General features: G+C 37.0%; 1 protein-coding gene across 1 annotated transcript in view; it reads right to left on the reverse strand.

Moving 5' to 3' along the window:
* Positions 1-1,007: 1,007 nt before the first annotated feature.
* The window catches only part of APOO (apolipoprotein O), a 30,925-nt gene continuing 5,025 nt past the window's right edge, over positions 1,008-26,907 (reverse strand). The window contains exons 3-9 of the mRNA XM_082784930.1: positions 25,939-26,058; positions 22,580-22,634; positions 21,481-21,576; positions 18,628-18,719; positions 12,567-12,674; positions 4,172-4,267; positions 1,008-1,329 (exon numbers count right to left, since the gene is read on the reverse strand). Coding sequence (XP_082641056.1) covers positions 4,199-4,267; positions 12,567-12,674; positions 18,628-18,719; positions 21,481-21,576; positions 22,580-22,634; positions 25,939-26,058 — 540 coding nt within the window. The 3' untranslated portion in view covers positions 1,008-1,329; positions 4,172-4,198. The remainder of the gene's footprint in view (positions 1,330-4,171; positions 4,268-12,566; positions 12,675-18,627; positions 18,720-21,480; positions 21,577-22,579; positions 22,635-25,938; positions 26,059-26,907) is intronic.

A 26,907-nucleotide genomic window follows, 5' to 3' on the forward strand; every position in this document is an offset into this window, starting at 1 on the left:
ACATCCCATCTTCCCCAGCCTGAAGGATTCACAAAAACAAGCACCGAACACGTTGCGAGATACTGCTTTTCTGCTTGAGGCGACTCCGTGCCTTATGCCTGCATTAAAGAACCCGCCTGTTTTATAATGCCCACACAGACTGTTGTTTGCATTGCCAAGATTCGTTTTTCTCTACAAGTTTGTGGAATATGCCCAGCCAGAATACCCAACCAAGCAACAACAAAGATGTTTGCAAATGTTTTAAATCCAATTCACTTTGTATTTTCTTGCCTGCTCCTTTCAGATAACCTATGTATCGTACCAGCACTCGTCTAAGTTCCAACCTTCCCACTTTCCTCGTATTCATTAATGATTAATTTAGGAACATTTAAGTCTCACCAACAGAGCTTCAGAAGTTCTGAGCTACTTGGATTACAGTAACGTGTGCAGCAGCACAATTAACCTGGATTACAGTATCTTCTGAAGCATCACCAAGACAGATTAGTGGAAATAGCCACAAATGATGAAAGGGCTTTATTGTGCAAAGATTTCAAAATGCTGGAAATCCTTTTATATTTCCCTTCGCCTCGCTTTTTCTCCCCTCCCCTAGCCAGGAATGAGGAAACAGCCAAGTTATTCTATAGCTGGTTCCCACCACTGCCACGTTCTGATTCCCATCGAGCTGTGCATTCAAGCAAAAACAAGAACAAACGGTAACAGCTCCATTCCCATCCATCCACCAGACAGGAGCTCACAGATGCTTCATTATATACCTCCACTGGCACTGATGAGGCAGACGATTTGTATAGAAAGGAGGGGGAGCCTCAGACAAAACACAAGATTCATTGTAATTGTTCTCATTCATAATTCTATGAGCTAACATTAACCAAAACATCGTGCTACTTTAACCTTTTCCTCACTGTTAAAAACAGAGGCATTGTCAACAACATCTCAAGAGCCTTTCATACATAGGATAAAGGTCACACACATGAGTTTAAAGAAGACGAGAAGAGGAAAAGAAATCATGACCGTTTTATGCAACTGGATTTTTATTTTACATATAAATAATAACAAGACCGAAGAATTTTGAGACTTGCTACTTGCAATGCCGCTCCTGCAATGGGACAAGCACGGCAAACTTGAGTCCCACCGCAGAACTGAGGATTTGGGTATCGAGACTGACCCAAACGTAATGTCCTTTCACGGATTCCATCCCAGAAGCCCAAGCAGCACACTCTCAATCTTTCCTGAGAGGGAAGGCAGATTAGTCACATTCAAAATCAAAATGGATTCAGATGGTTTTCCTCTTTTTCTTGGGAAATTGTTGCTTGCATCTGTATTTTTATTCACCTAAAGAAAAAAAAAAAAAAAAGGGGGGGGACGGGGGAACAGAGGATAAAGGGGAAAGGGAGGGAGAAAGCAGAATTATGATACGATAGGCCTTTTCTTTCCATTGTTGAAGTGCAACTATAACTTTTTGCTTTGACATTGCAGGTTGATCAAACTCTATTTCAGGAACACTCTCGGTGCAAATTTAATTCTAGTATAGAGATTTCAATATTCATATTATTGACAGTATATCACTAATGATTATCTCTGCTCTAGAGAATTTGATTCCTATAGCTGAGCTGTATAGAAATAGAGAAGAGAAAGAACACTTCATAGCAACAAAACCCCAACTGGAGTCTTTTGTAATAAATCAACTTTCTCAAATGGAATTCTTTTTAATTCCCATCAAGTGCATTTATGTAATCTCACTTGCTCTGTATAAATCTAGGGTAATTTAATGGGAACAAATGGAATTAGATAAAAATAAAACTTGAACAGGGTGAAAGTGACATATGCCATGGAAAAACACAAGCTGGTGTCACTTTCAAGAAACTCTTCAGCACAACAGCTGGGTAAAATTAAAACTTGCTTCTCCCATGAAGGGATGTAGCTTGAGCCGTAGTTTACATATAATTATTAACTACAAACATGCACTGAAGGAAGTGCAGTGCTGCCATTTTTTGGAATGGAGAAATATGTTGCTGCTTCCAAGAAAAACCGATTCTGTGAATTGTCAGCCAAGCACAATTCAAGGAACCACGCTGGGGCAAATCCTTATGAGGAAAGTGCAAGAGTGTTTATTTTAGTAACCAGATTCAACTAGGAGCATTGACAACGGTTTAAAATACAGTGAGACTTTCATGACTGATCTCATGCAGAATAAACAAACACGTCTTTTCACAGATCACAGCAGTGGCCCAACCTTTGGGATCACTCAAATCCAACAAAACATCTGGACTTGCGTGTGGAGTTAAATAACTAGGTTTGATTTCAGGCAGAAGGCACGAATCGCCACCCCCACAGAACAGATGGAAACTGATACGGAATTGAACTTTTCACCATCCGGTTGTTCTAGGTCAAAAATCTAGTGGCTGTGTTTATGTATCTCCTCCAGAAACAACACGGGGCAAAGCAAGTAGATTTCAAAGTCAGCAGCACCCAGATGCTTTTAACATCTGAGTAATCTTAACTCCTTAAAAAGAAAGACAACAGCATCTGAGACAGCAGCCACTAAAAAGCATTCCTCAAAATTTATGTTCATGTAGTAAGAAATGCTGAAAGAAAATAAAAGCTATTTGTGGGTTTCTGTTTGTATTGAACCTCAGTGTTTGTACAGTGTCCCACATAAAGAAAATTTCAAATTTTCCTGGCTTTTTAATTATTTAGTAGCTCTATCCTAACTCACCAGCAGCACAATATTTTAGTGAATTTCAGAGAAGCTTTCCTCCCACTTGGTTTTCCTGAATATCTTTACTCAAAACAAGACTGTTCTTCCTATTTCATGTCTTTTTTTTTTTTTTTTTAATCTTATGTGGTTATTGTATAAAATACTAGCAAAACACATTTAGAGACTTTTAGTTTTCTGAAGGAAAACTAATTCCTATATCTGAAGGGAAAACTAAGGTACTCAGTAAATCAGCCACTCAAATACCTTTCCCCTTATGAGAACTAGCCATAGCAATTAAAATTCATGAATGGAAACAACATTAGAAACTAGTTTTGCTGTTAAAGCTGGCTGTGTAATGGTAGAATGCTGCTGCTCAGCAGATGTGTGCACTCCATCACATCTGCATAACATTCATGACTGGTGGTGACGCATGGAAGAAAAAATTGGTGCAGTTTCCTAAATTTGGACTCTACTTACACAGTTGTCAGTTAGGGAAAAAATAATTTTACTGGTAAATGGAACTCTGAACAAAGCCCAAAGAAGTCTCTACAACGCTAGAATCATTTTCTGATGAAAAATAATTCTTAGCATAACATGAAAGTAATATAGGACAAAAACAAGCAACTACAAAACATGTTCAGAAAAGATATCCTTAATGTTTGCTCTCTGAGAAGATAATAATCTGATGTTTTGTCCTAAATGTTCTCCAATTACATTACCATTTGTGATAAGCCTCAGACACACAGATATTTTTGTCTGACAAATTAGAACTACTTTTAGAAGTTAGAAGAGTTTTGTTTTGTTTTCTTATTTTCCTTAACAATCACAGGACTTGCTTGAGTTTAGAAAGCAACCAAGTAGCAAAGTCAGACCAGAACTGGAGCCTCAGCTCTAGTTTCTGTCTCGGAGAACTGGGAAACACTGCCTCCTTTTCCTCCATCACTGGTTCCCAACTGATGAAGCACCTCTCGTTAGTGAGGCGCATCAACACAAAAGGTCAGGCACACCATGGACTGTTACTAGCTGTAAAATGCGGCTGTACCCTGACACTGACAAAACTTCAGAGAAAATATAAGAGTAGGGAAGAGGTTCCTCTCCCCTCCTTCACATCTGTACAGCTGTGACAAAGACAGCAAAGAGATTTTTGCTACAGGAGCCAGAAATGGGAAGAGAAGAAGAAAAAAAACAAACTAACAACATATTAAAAAGGCCTTGTTAAAAGAATTCATAACCCATAGAGGACACATTTACATTTACTTTCTATGCTCTAAAGAAGAATTTAGATCATTTAACTTAAGCACTATTAAGAAGAATGCATATTCTGGACAAACTTGAAGTTTAATAACAATAAAATAGAAATTGTTACCTCTCTTCCCCATTCCATCAATACGAAGAAGATAACTACAAGTCAAACCTGATGTTCAGCTTTTCCAGGTTATTTTGCTGCTGCAGCTATTAGCAGCCTTTAGCCTTTACCTGTTTGATGGCGAGTGATTTGGTGTTCTACTTCAGGGCTCGCTCTTCATTTGAAGCAGCACGGATGTCCTGGGGCTTGTCACCCTCTGCATCACCCTTGAGGTGGCAAAAACAATCACGATTAATATTTTTGCTACAACAGAAGACCTTTTAAAAAGATGAAACAAAAACTTTTGCAAAATCAAGTGGTTGATGAGGCTAATTCATTATGATATACCCCAAAAATGATCTCTCAAACTGCTCCTAGGATTTCAGTCTTCCTGTAGTTAGCTTAGCAATTAAAGGATTTGAAAGAACAAGTAGTTCAACAGAAATGCTTTAATTGACTCATTTTTGCCTGCGTTAATAAGAGGGGATGAATTCCCACAGAGTGGTTGCTATTTTGCATTCTTTGAATTTGTGTGGATTTATACAATAGGCCTCTTTCAGCACATATCCTTTGAAAGACTGTCCTTACACTTTCTCTGAAATAAATTATAGAAATCAAAGAATGAAGAGAGGCTTGTTAGAGCATCTGGTCTATCTATTTGCCAAGTATGCTATAACAAACACTCTCTTCATTATGGTTTCAAATAGATATCAATAAAGAAAATACTTAAAGGGCCACACACACGGCTGGGGGACTGAAGCACGTGACACACGGGACAGAGACCTGGGTCTGTTCAGCCTGGAGAAGACCAGACAAAGGGGGAATCTAATTGCTATCCACCCTTAATGAATATTTGCATATTTGGAAGAGCCAGCCTCTTCTCAGAGGTTCACAGCAGAACACAGTTGCAGTATGCAAATTTTTGCTAGATATAAGGAAAAAAAATATCACTGTGCTGATCACACACAGGAGCAGGTCACCCAGAGAGGCTGGTGAATCTCCACCCTTGGAGATTTAATTGGACAAAACCTGAGCCACCACATCTATCTTCAAAGCTGGCTCTGCTTTGAACATGGGGATGGATGAAATGATTGGAGGTTACACACAACCTCAATTATTGTTATATTTGAAACATGAAAATTAAGTTATGCTTTCTTTTTATTCTAAAAAGCAGATTTTTACCAATATGCCTTAAATAAATGTGATGGAAAATATACCAAAAGAATGCAGAAGAGATTGGAAAACAAACAAACAAAAACACAGGATGGTTTGAATTTACACTCCACTACACATTAAGCACTATGTAAAGGCACTGAGTCTATGAGACTATATATATATGGTCATATGGTGTGTATATATATATGGTATGGTATATATATGCCATATATACATATATACGAGACCAGTATATGCTGTGCTGGAGATATGGACCCAATACACCAACATTTGATTATGGAGATAATACTTGAAGTTCTTATTCAAAATATGTCTAGCAAGATCTTAAAAAGCTAACCCCTGCTTAAAAAAAATAAATTCTTTTGATCACTATCCTGGGTGTTTCATAGCTAATGAAATCACATCCACAAAGCACACCCATTTCAAAGCAATGACCTACTCCATAATCCTCCCGGTACAGGAACTTACAAATTACGACATTTTATAACTCACAATGAACAGTCTGACTCATGATGCCTCATCTCAGGGATTACTCATTTCTGAACAAATGAACTAAAAATATGCTGTTCACAGAGGGCTCTGTGTTCTTCCACTTGCTTGTCTTGATTTGTGGGGAAAAAAAAAATACCACCACCTAGGTAAGGTATTTATTTCATCCTAACAAAACAAAACAAAACAGACCAAGACAACTAGCAATAAAACCTATGGGAAAATAGGGGTTTTGCTCAGTTCCTTTGTATCTGTGAGACTGGTAGGTCTCATCACAGGGCTTGTCTTTGCTGATCTATCAGCCTGAGTTCTAGGCTCAAATCAGCCCGCTGCTAAGCAGCCTATCCTTACACACAAACTCATTAGCTCAATTATCATTTAAGAAGGTCTTTTAACTCCATTTGCTGTATGTGCCCACTACATCAACAAAGAGCGAGCGAGACCGATAAAGCAGTAATATGGGTAGCCAAAAAAAGAAGTCCTTTGAGGTGGCAAAGGTAGCAAACACACCTAATTTTCCTAAGTGTCAAAGTCCTCCAGTCACACCCAAAACAAATCAGGAGCAAAAAACATGTTTAGATCAATGACCCGAAAGACCGCCTCCTCCATGGCATTCTCATTGTTAGAAGCAGGCACATGCTCAAGACACGGTCCTTCTACTTTCTGCTGGACACGCAGCCACCTCGTAACGTGTCTGGGTGGACAGAGTTCGCGCGTCAGAGCTGTACCCCTCAGCAGGGGTGGAAATGTTTTGCATTCTTACACAACTGCGAGCTTCAGCTCAACGGTGACTGGTAACAGATCTCCGTGACACACTCCTAAAGTCTTCAAGGTGCTGGGATTCCACAGGATTAAAAAAAATCATTATTTGATATCCAAGGTAATACTGGAATTAAGGGGACTGTACGCGATGTTCTTTATAAAGCTTTAATACTTAAGTGATTAAAAAAAGTCAGCTTAGCTCACTGTGTCTAACAGACATGAATTGAGACCTAAACTTTAAACAAAACTTAAAAAAAAAAAAATTATTTCTATCCAAATTTTACTTACGTATGAAGAAAAAAGTCCAAAAGGAACTTAGTCTAATTAAGAAACCAACCAAACAAAAATGCTGGCTTTCTCCTCACATTACATCCTACTTCAATGCAAAAGTCAGTTTCTGTTGCTCCCTCTGCAAGGAAGCAAGCAGATGGCTGGGCCCCTTTACAGTGGCACCTAACCACGGGAATTATAACTAAAGAGGCACACATGTCTCTTATGTTTATGGAAAACTCCTAAAAGGTAGAGTCTGGCCACCAGAACAGAACAACAGTTACAAGAGTAGAAACAAAGCACAAAGATTAATAATTTACCCTTTCTTCTGTCTCTTGTTTGCAATGTATTGCTTAGAATAAAGATAACAGCACTGTTTAACCTTATTCATCATCTCCTAGTCAATCAACAACAACATGTTCTCAGTTTTGTGATTTTTGCTGAGCTTGAAATTTACTCTTAGAAATATGGAGCACTTTAAAATGTTACCATGTTTCAAGTTGCTCTAAAAAGCACAACTTTATGTAGGGTGGATTCTTCCTTTCCCACCACTTATACACTTAAATTTATCATCCGCTCATGTTTTATTTTACAAGATACTCAAAACACAGTTTAGGTTTGCTGCGATCACAGTTTATGATGTTCACAGTAAAGCCATCCAGTCAAGACACCGACACCACAACTTCCACTTTCATCATTTCCTTAAGGCAAGTACAGGAACCAAGCCCACCGAAGCTGAGCAGTCTTTGCACTTGGAAGCACTCTGTCACCAGCTGACACTTAATAAAACACCCAAGCAGCTGTGCTTAACTAAGCGTGCGTACATACACACATACTTAAGTACTTACGTTATGTATACGCAGGGAGTATTGGTAAATCACAGATGGTTTCTACCAACAGATCAGGAATGAAAACCAAACAATAAGCTGTAAGAGCTTCTTTCAATTTCTGAAGTTGTTTAAACAACCAAGTGGCAGGCAACAAGGGAAGAAATACAGTAAGCAGCAGTCTTCTGCGAGATCTTACTACTCATTGGAAGGAAGTGGGGAAGAGCACACAAAGAAGTGAACAGGGACTGAAAAAGGGGATGTTTGTAGAGCTCTAGCACTGTTCTGCCAATGTGTGCCTGTTCAGTGTCATGGCAAGAGGAAGAATCCAAAATAGCTGAAAATACAGCTAAACACTTTGATTAGTGTAAAGAAGAGAAAGTGAGAACTGACTGACTGAAGAGAATGCTATTTCTGTGTGTTTCACTATGTTTTAGCTCACTGGCTGGAGCAAAACCTGGGTCTAAGCGAGCTGGTATCAGAACACAAGCCTTTGTCACTTGAAGACGAAACCACTGAGCGAACAACCCTACAGTACAGCATGAACGACAGAAGCGTAGAGACCAGAGGCAGAAGAGGAAGGGCAGAAAGGCTGCATTTCTCGACAATAATCATCAAATGAGCTGACTGACAAACAAATAACTTACAAGTCATCTGTATTAAACCATGGCTCTGAAATACTGATGCCAAAGCAGTTTTCTGTAAACAAACGATAATCTGTTGTACATAAAACTACAGTCCTTACAGTTATGTTGCTGCACAAAAGTCTTCCAGCTGCTATGGTCAGTCCAGCCCTCTGACCTAAGAACAGGTATTAAAGCTGACAAACGCAGCAAGAATTAAACAGAGAGCCTGGGGGGGCGGAGGGGAAGAAGCTGCAATTCTCTGGCTTAACAGTTTCAGCTAGCACTAAAAGGCAAAGGTAGAAGAAAAAAAGCGCAGAGAAAGATCTTGCATAACATCATGGGCCAGAGGAAACAGTTATTCACAAAGAAGTCACTGCAGGGTATGAGCCTTCATAATTGTGAAACCCCTGTAATGAAAGTTTGATGCTGCCTGAGACTACTCAGAAGTGTTTCGAACACTAGACATCATTCTTAAAAACTGTTCAAAGGCATAGATATGATTCTTTATAAATTTTGCAAACTAGCATAAATAAGGTTTGAAGGACGTATCTTCTACTCCACTATCGCTTTTTCCTGAAGACTCACAACCTGGCAATATTAATTTTAACAGTAATTCCACTGATTTTTGTGGAATTATTTCTTGGGTGCAAATATGACTCAGGTAAGCAAAAAATTTTCAGAAGACAAAGCCCATAAAATACACCTGGCCTATCAACAAGCCGGCTACATTTCTTATACCATCTTCTATTTTGGGAAGAAGAAGTAGTAAAGTTGTCCACTTCATATCAAGGTAATGTATACAGAAGCTAAATAACTATTCCTGCCATCCCTTATTAGGAAAATGTCTCATCCTTCTGTAAATAAAAAATGTGGACACAGATTGTCACTTATGATACCTGCATAGTTTTACCAGAGAGCTTTCATCCTGACAACTACTTCCCACAACGAGCTGGCTTCAGGATACCAGAAGTCTATACTGTAAATAGTGTATTCACAACTTTACAGACTGACTTGCTGGATGGAGGGACTCCAGCCAGTGTTTCAAAATGTTGCAGCAGAAGATCCAGGAATTCATCTTTCTTGGCAGAACTTAGATTGGAGTTGATGATGACCTCAGTTTGGCATAGCTTTTTACCTCATAAAACCTTCAGAAAATTAACACACTGCATCTATTTTAATGACCCACTGCTGCACAAACATGAAGTTATTTGCAGCTGTGGTACCTATGACTATCAAACAAATTATGAGCAGCGTAACAAATTATCACGAGCCAAGAAGAGCCACCCATATATTGTTTGACTATTTGCAGGGATCCTTTGTGTAGTAACAGGCAAATGCTAGAGCAAATGACACAAAACCAAAAAATAACATCTTTTGCCCTGGCATGGTTTCATGAAATGGGTTACAACAGCCGTATCGACAACTCAAGAGGAACATTTGTATTTGCCTTTACTAGGAAAGAAATCTAGGTGCGTACTATGGCAATAAGGAACAAATATACAAAACCAATATGATTCTTTCACCAGGCTGCCAAATTAGGGCAGAACTTGTCCCAGATTAGGGTAGAAAATTAGGGTAGAACTTGTCCCAGAAAACTTTGCCAACTTTAGTACATGAGAGTTAGAAGTATTTATTTTTCTTCCTTGGCATTTCTATACCAGTAAAAGCTCCAATAAAAACACAGTAACCAAAATCCTTTTGCTGGAATAGTTGATGCTGATTAGCTGAATCTTATCAGCTGTATGAACCAAAAGTACTTTTTTTTTGTACTAGTATAACACAGCATTAGAGATAGACTGAAAATGTGTTTCTTGGGTAGACTTCCTCTCTGCACTGCAGTGGCATGCTGATGCTTGTACATACAAAAAAAGTAGAGGCTTTCATTATTAAGTGTGACTGACCACATCCTGACAGAACAGTACTGCACGGTCTTTAATAAAACAAACAAAAAAGCAAAATCTCCCTCTCCCTTCCCCTGCAAAACCAAAACACCTTCTCAACCACATATTTCGTACTGTTTCACAAACTCAGACCAAAGGAAGTTTCACAGCAGACTTCTCCCATCAGAAACACTTTTCACTCCACCAACTTCTGAACTGCTGTTTGGCTTCTCTAGAAGGCATAGAGACAACAGCCTCTCTTTAACAACTTCAGAGAACTAAAAAAAAAAATAATAATAATAAAAAAGAGGCTGCATACTTCAGTGGTAAGCAATCACTGAACTTCTGAAATGCAGGAAATTCCATCCAATTCATCTTGCTTCTTCATTTTAGTCACATTTTTCTTTTTTCTCTTGCCTAATTCACCAAGTTAACTGGCAACAGTTAACAGTAACATCTGATCAGTTAGATGAACTTTAAAAGGAAATTGTTCAACGGGATTTCATTTTTTTGTCCAAATAACATTTTGGCATCTAAAGGGTGTGATTTAAAGACTCTGCAAGGAGGAAGAGAAAGAGCTGTGTTTACTTAGTGGTCTCTCCAATTTCACATGCCCTTTGTTTTTCTGCTGAGGTAGCAAGTGCTTGAATAAACCTTATAATAAGATAAAAGCTTCAAAAGTTTTCGCCTTCCAATAACAACCATGTGTTTCCTTTTGAAAGCCTAGGACACAATAAAATAAAAAGCTCAGCTAAACCTTACTAATGCTGTCAGTTTGTCTTTCTGAAATATTTTAATGTTGCTTATTTTTTTGATGCATTTTTTGACAGCCTAGGTTTTACGAAAGGTACAATATGATTGACTAAGCTTTGTTTATTCAAAGAGTTACACAAGTACATTTACTCAAGTGTCCAGGGGCCAATACAGGGTGAGTATCCACTGATGAAGGTCTCCACCAGTGTTCAACTGGTGACCATTCTCAAAAGGATCAGCATCTGATAGGACATGTGAGCATTTCTCCAACCCTGTTTGTCTGGAACTATTCCCACACCCAGACCCACCCAGAGAACTCAGTTCCATACCTGCAACCTCAAGTGCAATTGCCTCTCCAAAGCATCTCCCCCTCAGTGGCTACCCTTCTCATTTCTTAGACCTCTGGGTTGCAAATACCTTGTTCTGGTCAGACAGGACTTCTGGTTTCCAACAACCCAGAACAGCACCATTAAAGCCACACACCACTGACAACCTAGGATGAGCTGTTACCAGTTCTGAGCTAGGGCTCAATCACAAGGTCCATAGTGAAACACCAAGGCTTTCTGCTGGTTCAGAGTTGTTTTCAAAACACCTTTTAGTTCTGCTTTGCTGCCTTAAACAACTAAAGTAAGAGATGGGAAGCAGCCTGCTGCTAGGGCAGCAATTTTTATCAACAGAAGCAGCTTAGAACAAGCTTTTTGCTTAGAAATCAGGAATTAAAGATACAACAAGTCTAGCAGTGGATTTAAAACCACTGAAACTTTACGTTACACTTCTGAATTTTTATTTCTTCAGTTAAAAAATTCCCTGAAAACCTTACTGGCTCTCCCTCAAATATATTTTATCAACTCACACAATTCTTCAGCCTTTTATACTCCAATTCACTGAGCCATCTACATATATTTCTTAGAAGTCAGTTTGTTTATCTGTATCAGAGAGGTACAACTATTGAGACAGCTTGTTCCTGTGGGATAATAGAAATGTCTAGCAGATAAAAAAACAAAACATCATTAAGACAATTAACTGCAGAAGCTTCAGGCAAGTTATAAATTATGACCTAGACATTATATAGTATAATGTTCATTAAAGCAAGTTCATTTTTAATGCACATTAAAACATGTCTTCACAAGTCAATGCTAACCTTCAGCAAGTATCCTTAACCGATCATAGTGCACTAATATTGAAACTTGCTAGTATTTTGTAGAAAGTGAAATTCATAATTCATTAAAAGCAGCAAAATAGAATCTTTTTTCCTTACAGTTTTATGAATAGTTGCTCTAGCATAATTATGACACTGCATTCTGCTCCGCTAGACATTACTATCGAGTCACAACACGTAGCATTTTATAGAAGTAAACAACTATAGATAAACAACCCTAAAATCCTTCGATTCATTGCTGTTGTATATGATATTTGACCACCTCTACAGGCAAAGTATCAATTTAGCATTCAAAAAGGCAAGAAAGTAATGTCAGACTGAAAAAAAAAAAAAAAGCAACTTGTACGATAACGTTCATCTTTATTGTCTGTTCTAACTAATAAATTGACTATGTGAATGTTAACCTGACTGTTAGAACAATGTTTAACAAATGGGTATCTGGAAAGCAGAAACTTTCAGCAATGACTGCACTCAGTACTGCACTGGGACACAGATTCAAAGCTGATTCAAAAGAAACTTGGTGCTTATTGGTATTCTTCCATATTTTCTCCTAATCCAGAAATCAAGTTCCTCCGACTTCTTACCTTATCATCTTTTTTCCCAGATTTCTTCTTCTTAGCATTATCCTTCCAAAGAGATTCTACGGCAATATATCCCTGAAGACTCCAGTCATACACCTGTGTACCAGCAACCTTTGAAACAAAATAATTACAAAGCATGAATTTAATAATCCGAGGAAGATTGTTCATGTGGAAGAAATCTCAGAATCCAAGATCCGTAACATCTTCCCACTTAAGCTCAACGTGACACATAAGGAATAAGAAAAGCCAATCTACTAAAAAAACTGTTTGAAGACTACATGAAATATATCTGTATAAAAGATTGGGATAATGCTGCATGGAAACAATTCTGGATTTTACAGTCTTAGCATTCTATGTTCAATAGATTTAACATATGCAAATTGTTTCTTAATTTGACCAAACCTGCTTTAAAGACAAAATATCCCTACTTAGTTTGTCACTAGTTTGCGGTTTTACAGTTTTCACTGTTGTGACAGAACAACAGAAGTACTCCTTTGTTTCTTTTTATTTGCAATTTAGAAGAAAGACATGATTTGCGGATAGATGGCTATAATAAATAAGCAGCTGTCAAACTTCAAAACCGAAGACATAAGAAAGACAACGTTTGCTATCTTACACCAACAGATAATTTTATAACGGGAAAAGTCCCTAAGTCTAATACAAGAGTATCTCCTGCCCCTTTGCATCATATGCAACCATAATATTCATAGCATTCGTCGATCCATAGCATCTTAACACTTAAGAGCATTAGGGTTTTAGAGCTCCAGACTCAAGTCAGTCTGAAGGCTTAACTTTCAAATTAATATGTTTTCTTACCAAAAAAAAATGGAAATAAAAAGGGACAATTTTCTCAACAGACATTAAACAGACAGACATTAAACTAAAAAAAAAAAATGGTATCAAGAAATGAGAAGCTATCACCCTATCTCCAAGAGAGGACAAAGCCGGAAAACTACAAGAACAGGGCAAGTGTTTCTTCTCCTTACGTTTCTTCCAGTCTCCAACAATTTGCTGCTCATAGATTTCCTTAGCCAGAGGCGATTTCTATATGTATAACCATGCCCAGTGAATTTCTCTCCTATGAACTCATCTTGTCTCCTAATAAGCACTGCATAACTTTTTTTAGATCCAAAACAACTTTTTTGGATCCAAAACATCACGTGCTGAGGAATTTTACCACTTGGCACACATAATGTGAAGAACCACTTCCCTTTGTCTGAACAAAAATTAACTACACCAGTTGTGCACCACCACCATAACAGATGTACTTCTGGGCAAGTCACGTTACCACCTTTGTGTACTGCAGCTCACACAACACGTTTTCAAACCACGCTGAGACCTCTAGCTTTGTATCATGACTTTCAGTGCTGCGTTAGATTTTAGGTAGAGCGCAAATACAAACCTGCCCATTTACAAACTGCATACAAGGACACCTAGTTTGCAGTAGATTAAAGATCGTGGAGTGATTTTCAGATAGCAGTTAAAACTCTACTGAGATCAGTAAGGATTTTAGATATATATTAGATGAGCTTATGTCCACAAATGCACAAGATTGTTGCATTCAAAGCCCAAAGGCTTTATGCAGCATCAGTGTGACCTTCTACTACTACACTAAAATCACACATTCACATTGCAAGGCAACTGACATCAACATCTCAGCAACAAATCCCTTGTTCCTTAATCTGTGTCATGTCATAGAGAAACTCAGATGATCTCAACAGTCAGCCATATCTGCACACACTTTACTAAAGATGCTATTTAATAATGAACGTATTTAGAATTAAAACAATACAAACCAGAAACCCAAACCCAAATCAGCAACTACTTTTCTGAGTCACAACTAAATCCAAACTGTAGGATGTTTTCAATACCAAGAGCAACCATAGTTGTAACCGCCTTTGACAATTATAATTGTCTTTTGATTTTAAATGAGTTTGTGTGATGCACTGAGTTTTTCCTATATTTGAAGGTGATAAAGGTCATCAGACAAAAGGCACACCAACTGCATTGGAAATGAATGTGTTAAACCTCCAAAATCAGGCATTACAGTTATAAATATTTATTTTCTTGTACAGTATTCAGGAGTGTTCACTCTCCAGTACTTCAGCTAACAAGTTCTGAAAACCTATGGCTCAGCTGGAAGGATAGTGCTAGCAAAAGAGAAACGCTAACAAGTAGTACAAGCAGTGCAAAGCTACCAGGACTGGAAAGTAACTACTACAAACAAACAAAAATGAACAAATGAAGGCTGGTGTTTTTTTTTGTTTGTTTTTGATTTTTGTTTTGGTCTGCAATGTCATTGAGGGCACGGCTATCAACATAAAATGAGAAACAACAGGTATCCATAAGCCATCTTGTGTTCCTGCTTAAAAACACGCTCAATCTTAACAGTACAATATAAATATATTCTAATTATAGAAGTCATATGATCAAGGCAAGTATGAATTATCCTAAATGAGAAACTGGCCCTTCACATTGCTGGAGCAAAGTGGCTGCATCGTAAGTTACGGCAACCCTCAAAGTTTGTTTTGCTCTGGTCAACCACTGCTCCAACACCATGCACACCCCCCCCAAGAGGCTGGACCCACGCACAGGTTCACAGTTCACATGGGGTTGAGAAATACAGTTCTAGGGAGACTGTAAGCTGCAAGTTACAGGGTCAGCAGGAACATATCCAAGATGTTTTTGATAACCACCTGATGATTACTCTCACAAACATGACACTGGAGGTTGTGTATTTTATCTCATACCTTTTGCATTTCATATACCTCTCTTCCCCATGGAGCAGTTTAAGAGGAAACAGTCAGGTACTGCAGTTGCCACTACAGTTCTTGTGAGTGACAGTACCAACGAGGAAAAGTAAAAGGCACAGGAACAATACAAACCGTTCATTTGAACACTAATACAAAGAGTTCCTTTCAAAGAGGGACATGCTTTTCCATATAGTCATCTGGAATTCTGAGTTTCTGGAAGATAATTTCTAGCTTGCTTGTGTTAAATTAGCACATGCTAACATACCACCTCTGTTCAGTGCAACACTGTAAGAAAGTCTGTATGCTAAAATGTGAACAAACAAGTTCAAAAGTCAGATTCAGCAGTTCTCAGCACAGACTCTGCAATATTTTGAAAACGACCTTAGGCCACAAATACCCATATTAGATACTGCTGTGGTGGCATCAGCAGTTCCTAAGACCAAATATACATACAAACAAGCTTCCGTCTCCTATTCCACTCAAGATAGTAAGTATATAATATCAAATATTTGGTATGCTGTACATCAAGATTATCAAGCTGAATTATAGCCAGCAATTCTTTACCAAAATTGTATGCTAAGAAACTAAATTGAGCATCTGCAGTCTTTTCCACATTTATACTGCTAACGAAGTTGTCAATAGCACAATTTTACATGCCTTTCATCCTGCAGCGAACATGGGCTACACGACCCCAACTCTTTCTTTTCAATTCTTAGTTCCTGTAATTGTGCCATGCTCTCAGTTGTGTCACAACAGCTGTTTATGCCTTACAGACTAAACTGGACAAGGGAAGAGTTGTACTTTCAAAAGAAATACAAATATAATTTATTTTGTTGTCAAAGAAACAAACTTCTGTATTAGGGGGGTTTTATTTTTCAAGAAGCAAGCATAAAACACATGCTGCTTTATGGAACTTCTAATACCAAGGAAAAAAAATAATAATTCTAATGATAGAGAGACTGATTTAAGTAACTTCATAATGGGAAAGTTTTCCAGATGGAAGATAAACCACAGTTAATACAAAACATTTTGAAATTTATTATGATTAGCTGGAACACAGTGCAGTTCCAAAACACTAGTTAAAGTTCCACTACAACAAAATAAACATTAGTATTAAATTCAGTTCCCTTACCACAGAAACAGTCTGACCATTCAGACAGTTCAAAGTTATACAAATGAAAGTAATGCTAGCAGTGATGAAATAAATCCCTTGCAAATTTGCGATTTGCTAGAATGATTATGAAAGGATGGAAAAAAATCAAAAATAAAAATAAAAAACACCTAGTCCTTGCATTTCTTCCATCTCCAGTTAGAGAAACAATGTCTGAAAACTACATTTGGCCAACACTGAGCTCTATTGCTATGACTTCAGTTAACAACTTCGACATCTTAGCCAAAGAAAAAAAGATTTCTTCCAGACAGATGTATCACATGTTGTACCTCAACTGCAAGTGTACTGTGTTTTTTTATTTCCAATGGTAAATGATTAATAAAGGTGGGAAGGAAAAAAGTACGGCCAAATCCAAAAGTTTACCAAATGAAGGGAACAATTCCATCGCAAATGAAAATCAGTGAAGTAATCAAATATAGAAGAAAAAATATAAAAAGCAAATTAAAAAAACCTTAAAATGTGTGTTCCAGAATACTTCCTATAGTGTTCTATTAACTCGGCACATAAACTTTGTCCTGCAGACATCTTTCTTACGCTTACAGGTCTTTTTTTCAAATGCTACTAAACATTTCAAAATAATTACTAGAGAAGAAAGTATTTCTGATTCCAGATTAAGGCATAAAAATAGTAGATAGTAAGATGTGGTATGCTTAAATGTTGCTTGTTTAAAGAAAGAAAAGCATGTGTGAGGTTAGAGGAACCAAAACAATATCTAAGATTTCACTCTTTCCACAGAAGTTTCCAAACTCTTGCATCTATTGCCCTGCCCAAGTCAACAAAGCTAAACCCACTCCAATCAAGTTCCAGGCTCAGGGTCTCTCACTGGATTTTTTGTTATGGTTGAACTAAGAACCGTGAATTGATCAAAGTGCAATCATACACTTCAAAGTTATGGTAAAATAAACAAGGCATTGTGAAGCTGTTAGTAGCAAATCCATAGTTAAGACTGAATTAAGCTTCTTTAAAAACAATAACATCAGTTTGATCACCATTTAATCATTTCCCACTTCACTGTTCAGAAGACAAATAGAATTTCAAATTTCCCAACAGAAATGTCTACACTTCTTAAATTTTAATGTTTTCTTTTTCCCCTGCCAGTTGTATAATTTTCACTCCCCGAGGATAAGCCAATCTCTATTTAGAGCATCTGAATTCTGGAAGCATCAGTAACAAATTCCTTCCAAGATGAGGGTATCGCTGTGCTGTAAAAGTTCAAACACAGCATTTTTAATTCTCCCTAGGCCTTTCAAACCTTTCAGGTTTCAAAGAACACCATATGTTCTTGAGAACATTGTGTTTTCTTCCTGACATCTCCGCATCAAACACAAGCCATCTGTAAGCCAATTAATCAAAGCACCAAATAAAAAGTATTTTTGATACGCTAAGGTATGTGCACTTCAAGTGGTTAAAGGCCAGATTTGAAAAAGAATTTGGTGTGGAACTGAAGAATCTCAGTCAGCACAGTTAAGAGTGCAGGGACAGCAAGTCACATGAAATGACATCAGAGCCTTTAAGTAATTGTCTGGTCACTTCAGTTCTTTCTTTCACAGAAAGGCGCTGTAACTGGAAGATAGCACAACATGTACATGCATGAAACAATGAATACAACAACAGGAAAGGCATCCAATAAGCAGCACAATTCTCACCCCATTCCAGAACGGGCATACAATCTTTCTTAAAACTACCCAATAAACCCCAGAAAAACTAATTAATGATGCTTATGTCAAAATGTTGTTCCTACGATTTCTCTGTAGAATCTCCTTTTAATTTTTTTTCTTTAAGCCCTTTTATTCCCGTTGCTCTCAAGACATTTCAGGCATCCTCAGTATTGTAACTGAACATGCAAATTGTACATGCTAAGCATTATTTAATGTTTTATTACTTGAGGTTCAAGATTCAGAAGGAAGATTATGTACCTCACACTGAAGATTCTGCGCAGATTTTTAAAAACAAACTTACTAAAAGAAATGGAATACCCAACTTTCTCTCAGTCTAGACTACATGTTTTTTCATGAAAAATCTTATCTTGTTAAGTGTCAAGCACGCAGACAGGACTTTTACGAAAATGGATTACCAGTTAATTTGAAGCAACAAACAAAATAAAAGACACTTTTCCAAAAAAAAAGGTATAGTCACTGACCTTTGCAACAGCAACTGCTTGCTGAGGATAATACATGGAAGCACCAATACCCATGAAGCCTGCAGGATACACCAACTTCTTTATTTTTGAGCCTGTTTCACAACAAAAAATATGTTGTTAGAATATATGTTAACTGAGACAACTGAGTGGCCCTACTCAACTTTTACTTATAAGCAGTGAGATTTTATTTTTTTTAATATAGAGCTTAGCATATTTTTTTTAGATACAGCTTAGCTGGTTTCATAATAAACATTATTATGCTGATCAGTGACCTTTTTACAAAATCATTAACATCTTTCCAAAGTGACAATTTACCTTACAACTATATTTTCTATAGTTATACATAATTTATTTTGGCACTAAATAATGAAGTCATTTAGTCACAGTTCAGAAATATTTAAGAGAATTATACCAACTGATACTCTTTTCTAAACCAAAATGAAAAACTGAGGCAAAGAAAGCTTAGGTCAGCATTCTTTCAATACATTAAGCAGAACAAGAAAAGTTCTACTACAAAGTTTGTAAATTACTTTGACTCACAAGTATTGGTACTTCCACAACTGCTACTTAACAGCTAATTATGCTGTATTCCCACTACTCAATCCCCAGGTAAAATTTGAATATTTCAATCAGTTTGAACTCGCTATTCAATTATATACAAGTCTAAAATGATCTGACTGCCTAAAAAGTTCATCCTTTACTACACTTGGCCACAGGTTACATATCCTGGCTGTCCAGTGAAACTGTATCACGGAATTGGCTACAGGGCACCCTGCAGTTTATCAAGGCAAAAAAGGGATATAGATGAGAGCCGGTATAGGAGCAAAGCAAGCAGTAAAGCAGAAAAAAGGGAAATGGGGTCACAGAGCAGACATACAGGGGTCAGGATGAAGTGTTTCTCTTCCTCAAAGAACAGCCTGTTCTATATGCAAAGCCATATATGCTAATAGGGAGAGAATGGACTTTGAAGCAAAAATGTATATCCAAAGTGTTCCTGCAACATATGCTCATAATGAGATGAGGAACTGAATGGTAAAGAACTCAGACTTTCAGAAAGTGATGTTTCTGTCTCATGAAAAGGAAACTTGGTACCAGTTAGCTATAAGAAAGCACAGAAAAGGCAAGTTTGTCTCTTTACAGCCAGAAAAATTATGCTTTTGTTGTAATACCTGAGAATAAGAAAATCTTCCTTATTGATAGTGCTTCAGAATGTGCCTACAGTATTACTTTAGGAATAAAAGTAATAGTTGAAGATCTTAGTGTTTTCCATCAGCCTGCTACCTGCTGGAGACATCCATTAGAAGGAAGCTCAGGAATACTCCCGTATCTGTCCAGTGCTACTCACCAAAATTAGAACTAACTACATTCAACAGCATTTTAAACCAAGCACAATGACTCTACTCCAAATACAGTACTTCCTCCCTAGCTAGCAGCAATACCTTCAAGTGTTGTGGTTAGACCTGGAAGATTTGATCTGTATCTTCCGAGAGGACAACCTTTAAAGTGAGAGCAAGAAAGGAAAAGGGGAGGAAGATGAAGGGGAGGAAGGGTAGAAAAAAAAGAAAGAACAAGGAAAAAAATTTGGTTCTAACTTTCTGTAGCACCAAAAATAAGAGGCGTTTTCTCTTACAGCCTGAATAACTTCTTGAAATAACGGTATTTTGAACTATAACCAGACAAAAATTTACAGAGCAGGGCTTCAGTCCTAAAAGGTTCACGGCTCAGATATTTAAATAATAAAATAAATAAATAATAAAGGATTTTTTGTTAAATTTACGACTCTCTAATCATTCAGATTCATCCCTAAAATGGCTATTTTTCCCTATAACTTTGCTGCAGTCGTAAAAGCTGGAAACTGATTTCAGTCATAACCACGTAACTTGAGAAATAGGACTTTGAAGAGAAAGAATATCAAATGTTAGAAGTTAAGAGACGTTTAGAGACCTTGATCTTCATACAAAATCATATGCTAGGAAAAACATGCTTTGAATATTTTCAGGATTGCATATAGGAACGCATATATTCACAGAATGTTTTCCATTTCTGAATACCAAGCACACACTTTCTTCAACACATATGGAGACCACTAAGATGTATTTTTAACCCAAGCAAGTCCTCTCTAGTATTTAAGTTCTGCAACTTCACAGTTCCTTTATTACAAGCATTCTTCTTGTTACTTTGTTTCACTGTATTAAGAATATTTCACTACAAATACAAAATATTCTTCATAATTAACACTTCTTAAAATAGTTTTTATTTCTGTGAAAGCATAAACGTATTACTTTCTTCAGCCAGTGTTATGAAATTATCTGTATCACATTTCTATGTCACAAAAAGTGTATATATCTATAGTACACCCACGATTCACAAGTATTTTCCTAGATATCACCATATGCAGGAGCCCTGTGCCTGGACACACAATACTTTGAAGGAACTTGAATGCACAACTAATTGTACATGCATCATCATTCAGGAACCATGTGTTTCACTATAATTTATTCCTCTGTAGTGTTCTACAGTAATATGTGATCAATAACTTCATAAATTAAAAAGATTTTTAGGCTAAAAAAATCCTTTCCCACTTTTGTTATAATAATCTAGAATCGAGAAAGATCAAAGACTAGATTCCAGTAACAAATACAGTATTCATAAACAATAATTACTGGTTATTATACATCTTTTACATTATACCTTCTGTATAATTGGAGGAACACTGTAGAAACATGCTTGTACAGCTAAGTCAGATCTCATGTGTCACATTTAAGAATTAGTAACAACGACAACAACAACAAAAAAAAAAGAAGTGATTTATCCTAAATTAAACCATAAGCAGTTCAAAAGGTTCCCACTTACCTCTAGCAAGAAATAATCCAAGAATTCCAGCAAAACCTATCACACCAAGCCTTGGATAAAATCCATCAGGGGGATTTTGCAGAAATTCAAAGCCCTCTGAAAAGAAGTCAGAACACAGTGCATTAATGTAATGTGAAAGTGTTTTTATGGTAAGAAATCATCAATACATGCTGGCAACTGTTACTAAACATAAAAGAGTTATCAAAACACGTTTAACTATCATGCACATTTTAGATCTGCTGGCATAAAATTCAAAGCCTCTGAGATCTTCTCTAGTGACACATGAATGAAACTGAACATTGTATTGTATTTAACAATTTTCACAGAAGATTTTGCCTTTGCTCCTGGGCCATCTGTTTTGCTTTGCTCTTTTGCATCTTGATTTTATCTTTTTCAAATTAGTGATAAAAACCCTTGCAAAGTGGATTCTTGCATTTACGTGTTAACAAGAATTAGTTTCAGTGAAACACTGTACAAAAAACAAACCACAGAACAAAGGAAAGACACAGCAAAAACAAAGCTCACTTCAAGATGGGAATCTGATGGGGGAATGGTAAACTGTGGAAAACCTTCCATTAGGGGAGTTCAAAAGACTAAGAGTATTAAATTCAGGAATATAGAGGCGCAGTATCTGAAATAAGGTCTAAATATCATCCAGTCCCAATGAGCTTAACTATGAAAGGATGCTCTCAAAACAGAAATCAACAAAAATTACTTTGAATTAATTCAAAATTCTTAGGAGATCCAAAGAAGTAAACCAACACGAAGTATGATTTAGTTACTGGGCTGAGTCACACAAATACCAGTAAATTATGCTTGGTTTTGACTGGGAATAATTTGTCAGAACCTTTTTCCTTCTTTTTCTTGTCTGTCATTTTAAATGGCATTGGCTGCGATAGATGCAGACCTCACATTTTAATTGTTTAGAATAGCAATGATCTAGAAAGGAAACTTAATTTGATATATAGTGCGCAGAAAAATAGTCTCAAATGGAACAAGGAAACTTACAGAATGATGCATAATGAAATTCCCTTTTAATAGAAGAGAGAGTACAGTCCTGCATTTTAAATAGCTAGTTAAGAAAACTAAACTGATTTACCTCTACCACGCTCAACAGCTTTTTCTAATTGGGGCTTAGCTTTGGCATAAAGATCCTAAAAAAAAAAGAAAAGAAAACAAGGGTAAATGGATACCAATTAAGTAAATTAACTGCAGATTTTCACTGATCTGACCAAAAAAAAAAGAGGAATAAAAAAAAAATTGGGGTCCCTAAGATAGCCTCCAGGTTAAGCTAACGGTAATGCATTTGTAGGCTTGGGCCTGTAAAACCTGGCTGCAGTTATTTCTGTCAAAAGAAGAAATAATACTGAGTTGTTTTATACTAATACACAAAAACAATGAAGGAACTGAGGAAAAACAGAACACCTTCGCAGTTCCAATTTTACCCATCTCAACAAAGTTAATTTATTCCCACTTCCCCCGTACACTTACAGGACTACGTTTGCTCAACATTACATTTTCTGTAACATACATACTTTTCTCAAAGTAGTGTTTGGACAGCAATCAAGTATAATACCTCAAAACACTGAAGTCTGCTTCAATATTTTATTGAGTTCCTGAACAAGTAACTGAATTTTGGGATTTCCTCAGATTTCTCAGTTTATTTAATCATTGCAAAAAATACTTGAGTTAATGCAAAGAAGGGAAGTACGACACTGCAACAGACTCATTCCTAGCTCTTCACAGGGGGTACATGACTCATTTGGCAAGGTGCTACACTACCCTTTCCAAGGAGCTGTATCTAACAAAAACACATTTCCAAAGTGACTTGGAAAAAGAGATGCCCCTACACTGTCCAAAACAATTGGGCAGAAATATGCTGATATAACAGATATGCAGATATAACATACACATGCAGAATTCACCTCAGTTTTTATCAGGTTAGAAAAAAAGAATAAAAGCAATCTTGCTAACTGTTATTTTGATAATAATCCTTTAGAGGTTAAACAGTGTAAGACTGTCTATTGATTAGGGAACAAATTCATCAACGTGTATGCCCAAAACTAAAAAGAATGGTCTTGCAATATCACTTGAGCTGCATCTGTGAAGAAATAAAAACAATTGTCTGAGATACTGCACGTGGATATCATCTTTAGAAGAACTTTCATTTCCTCATTGCCAATAGTGACCTAACAAAAATGTGATGGGGAAAAAAAAAAAAGCATTAGCATGTGACACACAACAGAGCCTTAAATAGGTGTTGGTCTTATTAAAAGCCAGTGGGGGGAAAAAGTCAACTCAGAGACAACTAAAATGTTATTTTTTTCAGCATAGGTAGGGGGAGGGTAAAAACCAAAATGATCTCTGACTATGGTCAAGCAAGCATGATGATCCCAAGCCTATACAGGTTGCATGCTCTCTTCATAAAATGAGTCAGTAAACCACTGCCAGGAAATGGTTTGTTGTGTGTAAGCAGAAGAGCACATCTTATGAGACAAAAATAAATAAGGTAAATAGGAAGACAACAGGCCAGCGAGACAGATGCAGTGTTCAGGGCTTACCTGCAATCAGTCCAATGGGGAAACTGAACTTGTCTCAAATCCCATTCCCAGTTACAGTTACCACAGGCAACCAAACAGAACCCATGCATTTAGGAGGTCAGAGCTCTAACTAAACTGTGGAAAATTCCCCTTCCCCTTCAAAACTGAAGTCAGTGCTTCTGCTGATGATGACAGTTTAGAAACATGTAACCGGACTGAATAACCCTGAATATTTCTGCAAAACAGTTTCGGTATTGTTAGTACCAAAACACAGAACTCCTAGGCCAAAAGGACACCCTGATCTGAACATCCTGAGTGTCTGTATAGAACAGGAAGAACAATTTGCAGCTTAAGAGGATTCGGGACAGCCACTGTGCAAAGCGGAGCATCACCTAAAGCTGTCAAGAGGCAACCAGATGACAAGGATGCCCTTGCTTCAGAAGTAAGCGCCACCATTCACCGGGTCAGGAGAGAGCAAGAAAGCCATGATACAACTCACTGGTCTAACTCTAGATCTTGATTGCAAAGATCCTAGTTATCCTCTATGCTCCACAGACTAGTTTTGTATTTAACGACTGTTTATTATCAACATGATACCTAATAAAAATATAAAAGAAGTTTTTGGGTTAAGACCCAGGTCATGTTTGCCACTGAGTAGCAACTAGAGAGTTTTCCCTCTTCTGGAGGGAAACCCAGGTATCCCACATCTTGTGATACTATCAACTTTCAGAATATAGCTTTTCAGGATATAGGAGTGGAATGTTACCACTGCCTCTTTTAGACATTTTTCCCCCTGACTGAAGTTACTGCTGTTTGTGGTTTTTTTTGTTTGTTTGTTTGTTTTTTGTTTTGTTTTGTTTTAAGAAATAAATTCTACACCGAATGTGTTCAGCACAGCATGAAAAGCTAAGGGATAGGGGTGAAGGACATACAATGTAAAGACACATGGATTTAGATGCGAGTAACATACTAAAGGGCACAACCCTAACAAATTGGCAACTGTGAAATTTACACACAGAAATGGAATTGTAGGCAGCTAGTGAACTATACAAAACAAAATATTCAGGTGATGAGTTTGAAGCTGATACTCTGACTTTGTATCAGCCCAAATCCCAGTTGGTATCAATTATGGGCTTGGGCACAAGTTCTTAAATAAGTGCTTTTACTAGCCAGTCTTAAGGCCTGCTACACAAGGGTTACTTTGACTCTGCATGATTAGTGTTTGTGTGCTTAACATTTTAGGTACTTGAACATTTTTTATCAAAAAGACAAAAGTTTCTAATATCTAGTTATCACTGAAGGCACTTTGAAAAGCTTTGTAATACTCCCTGCACAGGAAATTTATTTTAAAGGTAATGTTACCTTAAAAAACATTTTACAAACGTTATCAGAAAGCTAACCTGAAATGATACTCCAAAACAATAAGCTTTTCCTGTTGTGAAAAAAGAAAATAAAGCCACGGGGAAGATTTGTTTGTGGAGACATCAGCTCTTCCAGCAACAGCAGCTGATTCTCAGTTTACGAAGTTAATTATCAACCTCTCAAGTAACTTTGTTCCCTGATAACTACTTCCCTGTAACTACCTTACAGAAGTTAACCACTTAAAAAGTGTTACAGAAAGCAATTCTAAGCTTTAGTTAGTTATTTTTTTCGAGGGACAGAAAATGTGAAAAAGCAGAGGTTTAATTCAGCAAATTAATAGAAAGAAGCAATTTACATGCGAAAAGGGGGTAAATATGAGCTGAATTGTGGAAAACTTTAAGTCATGCAGCACTTTGGAAGAACGCTTGTATAGCTATTATTTTTTTTCTAATTTTTTTTTTTTTTGCTGTTGTCTATTAATTATGCATCTAAAACCAAAACCCAGCTTGACCCTTACCACCAAACCACTACCAGATGCAACACAAAACCATTATACCTGACACCAGGCTGTGTATGGCTCCATAGCATGCCGTAAATGTGAAACCCCCTCTTCCAATTGGGTTTGTGGATTCTCCACATATTTAGTCTCACGAGCTGGAGAGGAGTAGAGTGACAGCTGTGAATATTAGCAAACAAGAGGTTAAAAACAGAGGTGTAATTGTGTAAGTAAGTCTTCAGGGTATGAACAGCCTAACCAGAGAACACCTAACATGGTGCTTACTGTATAAACAATGCATAATATAAATTCAGGTACAGCTGTGAGACAAGCATTATGAGCAAAGTTTAATTATACATTATGATGAAGATGACTTTAATTGCTACACAATTCATCCATAGCTGCTATATGATCCAAGTCACAGGTTATAAATTAATATTAAACCAGATTAATAAGAAGACAAAACATAATTGTGCAAAATGTTTCTGGTCTTAATCAGCACTTCTGGTTCCCAGCTAACATACTACATGTACTAGAACTCTGAAATCACAATCGATCATCTTCTATATTTGTACAAGCCATCATTAAAGAGGCTAAGTTGTTTCTAACAAAGGTAACATCCACTATAAATTTGGCTGTGACAAGCAGGAAAATGGTACTGCATTCCAATGTTGCAGTCATTAACCGCATTAGCAACCGCCAGCACCAACAGCACCATATGGCTGAGCAAATAGGAACTGTAACACCCACCTGAAGAGCAATGGGCATCTTCATGTAGTAAATACAAAAACACAGTGTTCAGGGTTTAACATCACAATGTATTTATTACAATTACCTGAACCTATTTAAGATTATTGTATTTCACTTAAAAAAAACCAAACAACTAAGTCCACAATATTGAACAGCAAAGTTCAAATGAAAATGAAAACTATTCCTAGCAGTTTATATCCTGCACTGATGTTTAGAATGAAAAGATTCTATTTTATACCACATCTACTTTGGGAGTTTATTTTAAACTAATGTTTTTGG

This window comes from Aythya marila (assembly GCF_965140915.1).
Source record: "Aythya marila genome assembly, chromosome: 1".
Lineage (NCBI taxonomy): Eukaryota > Metazoa > Chordata > Aves > Anseriformes > Anatidae > Aythya > Aythya marila.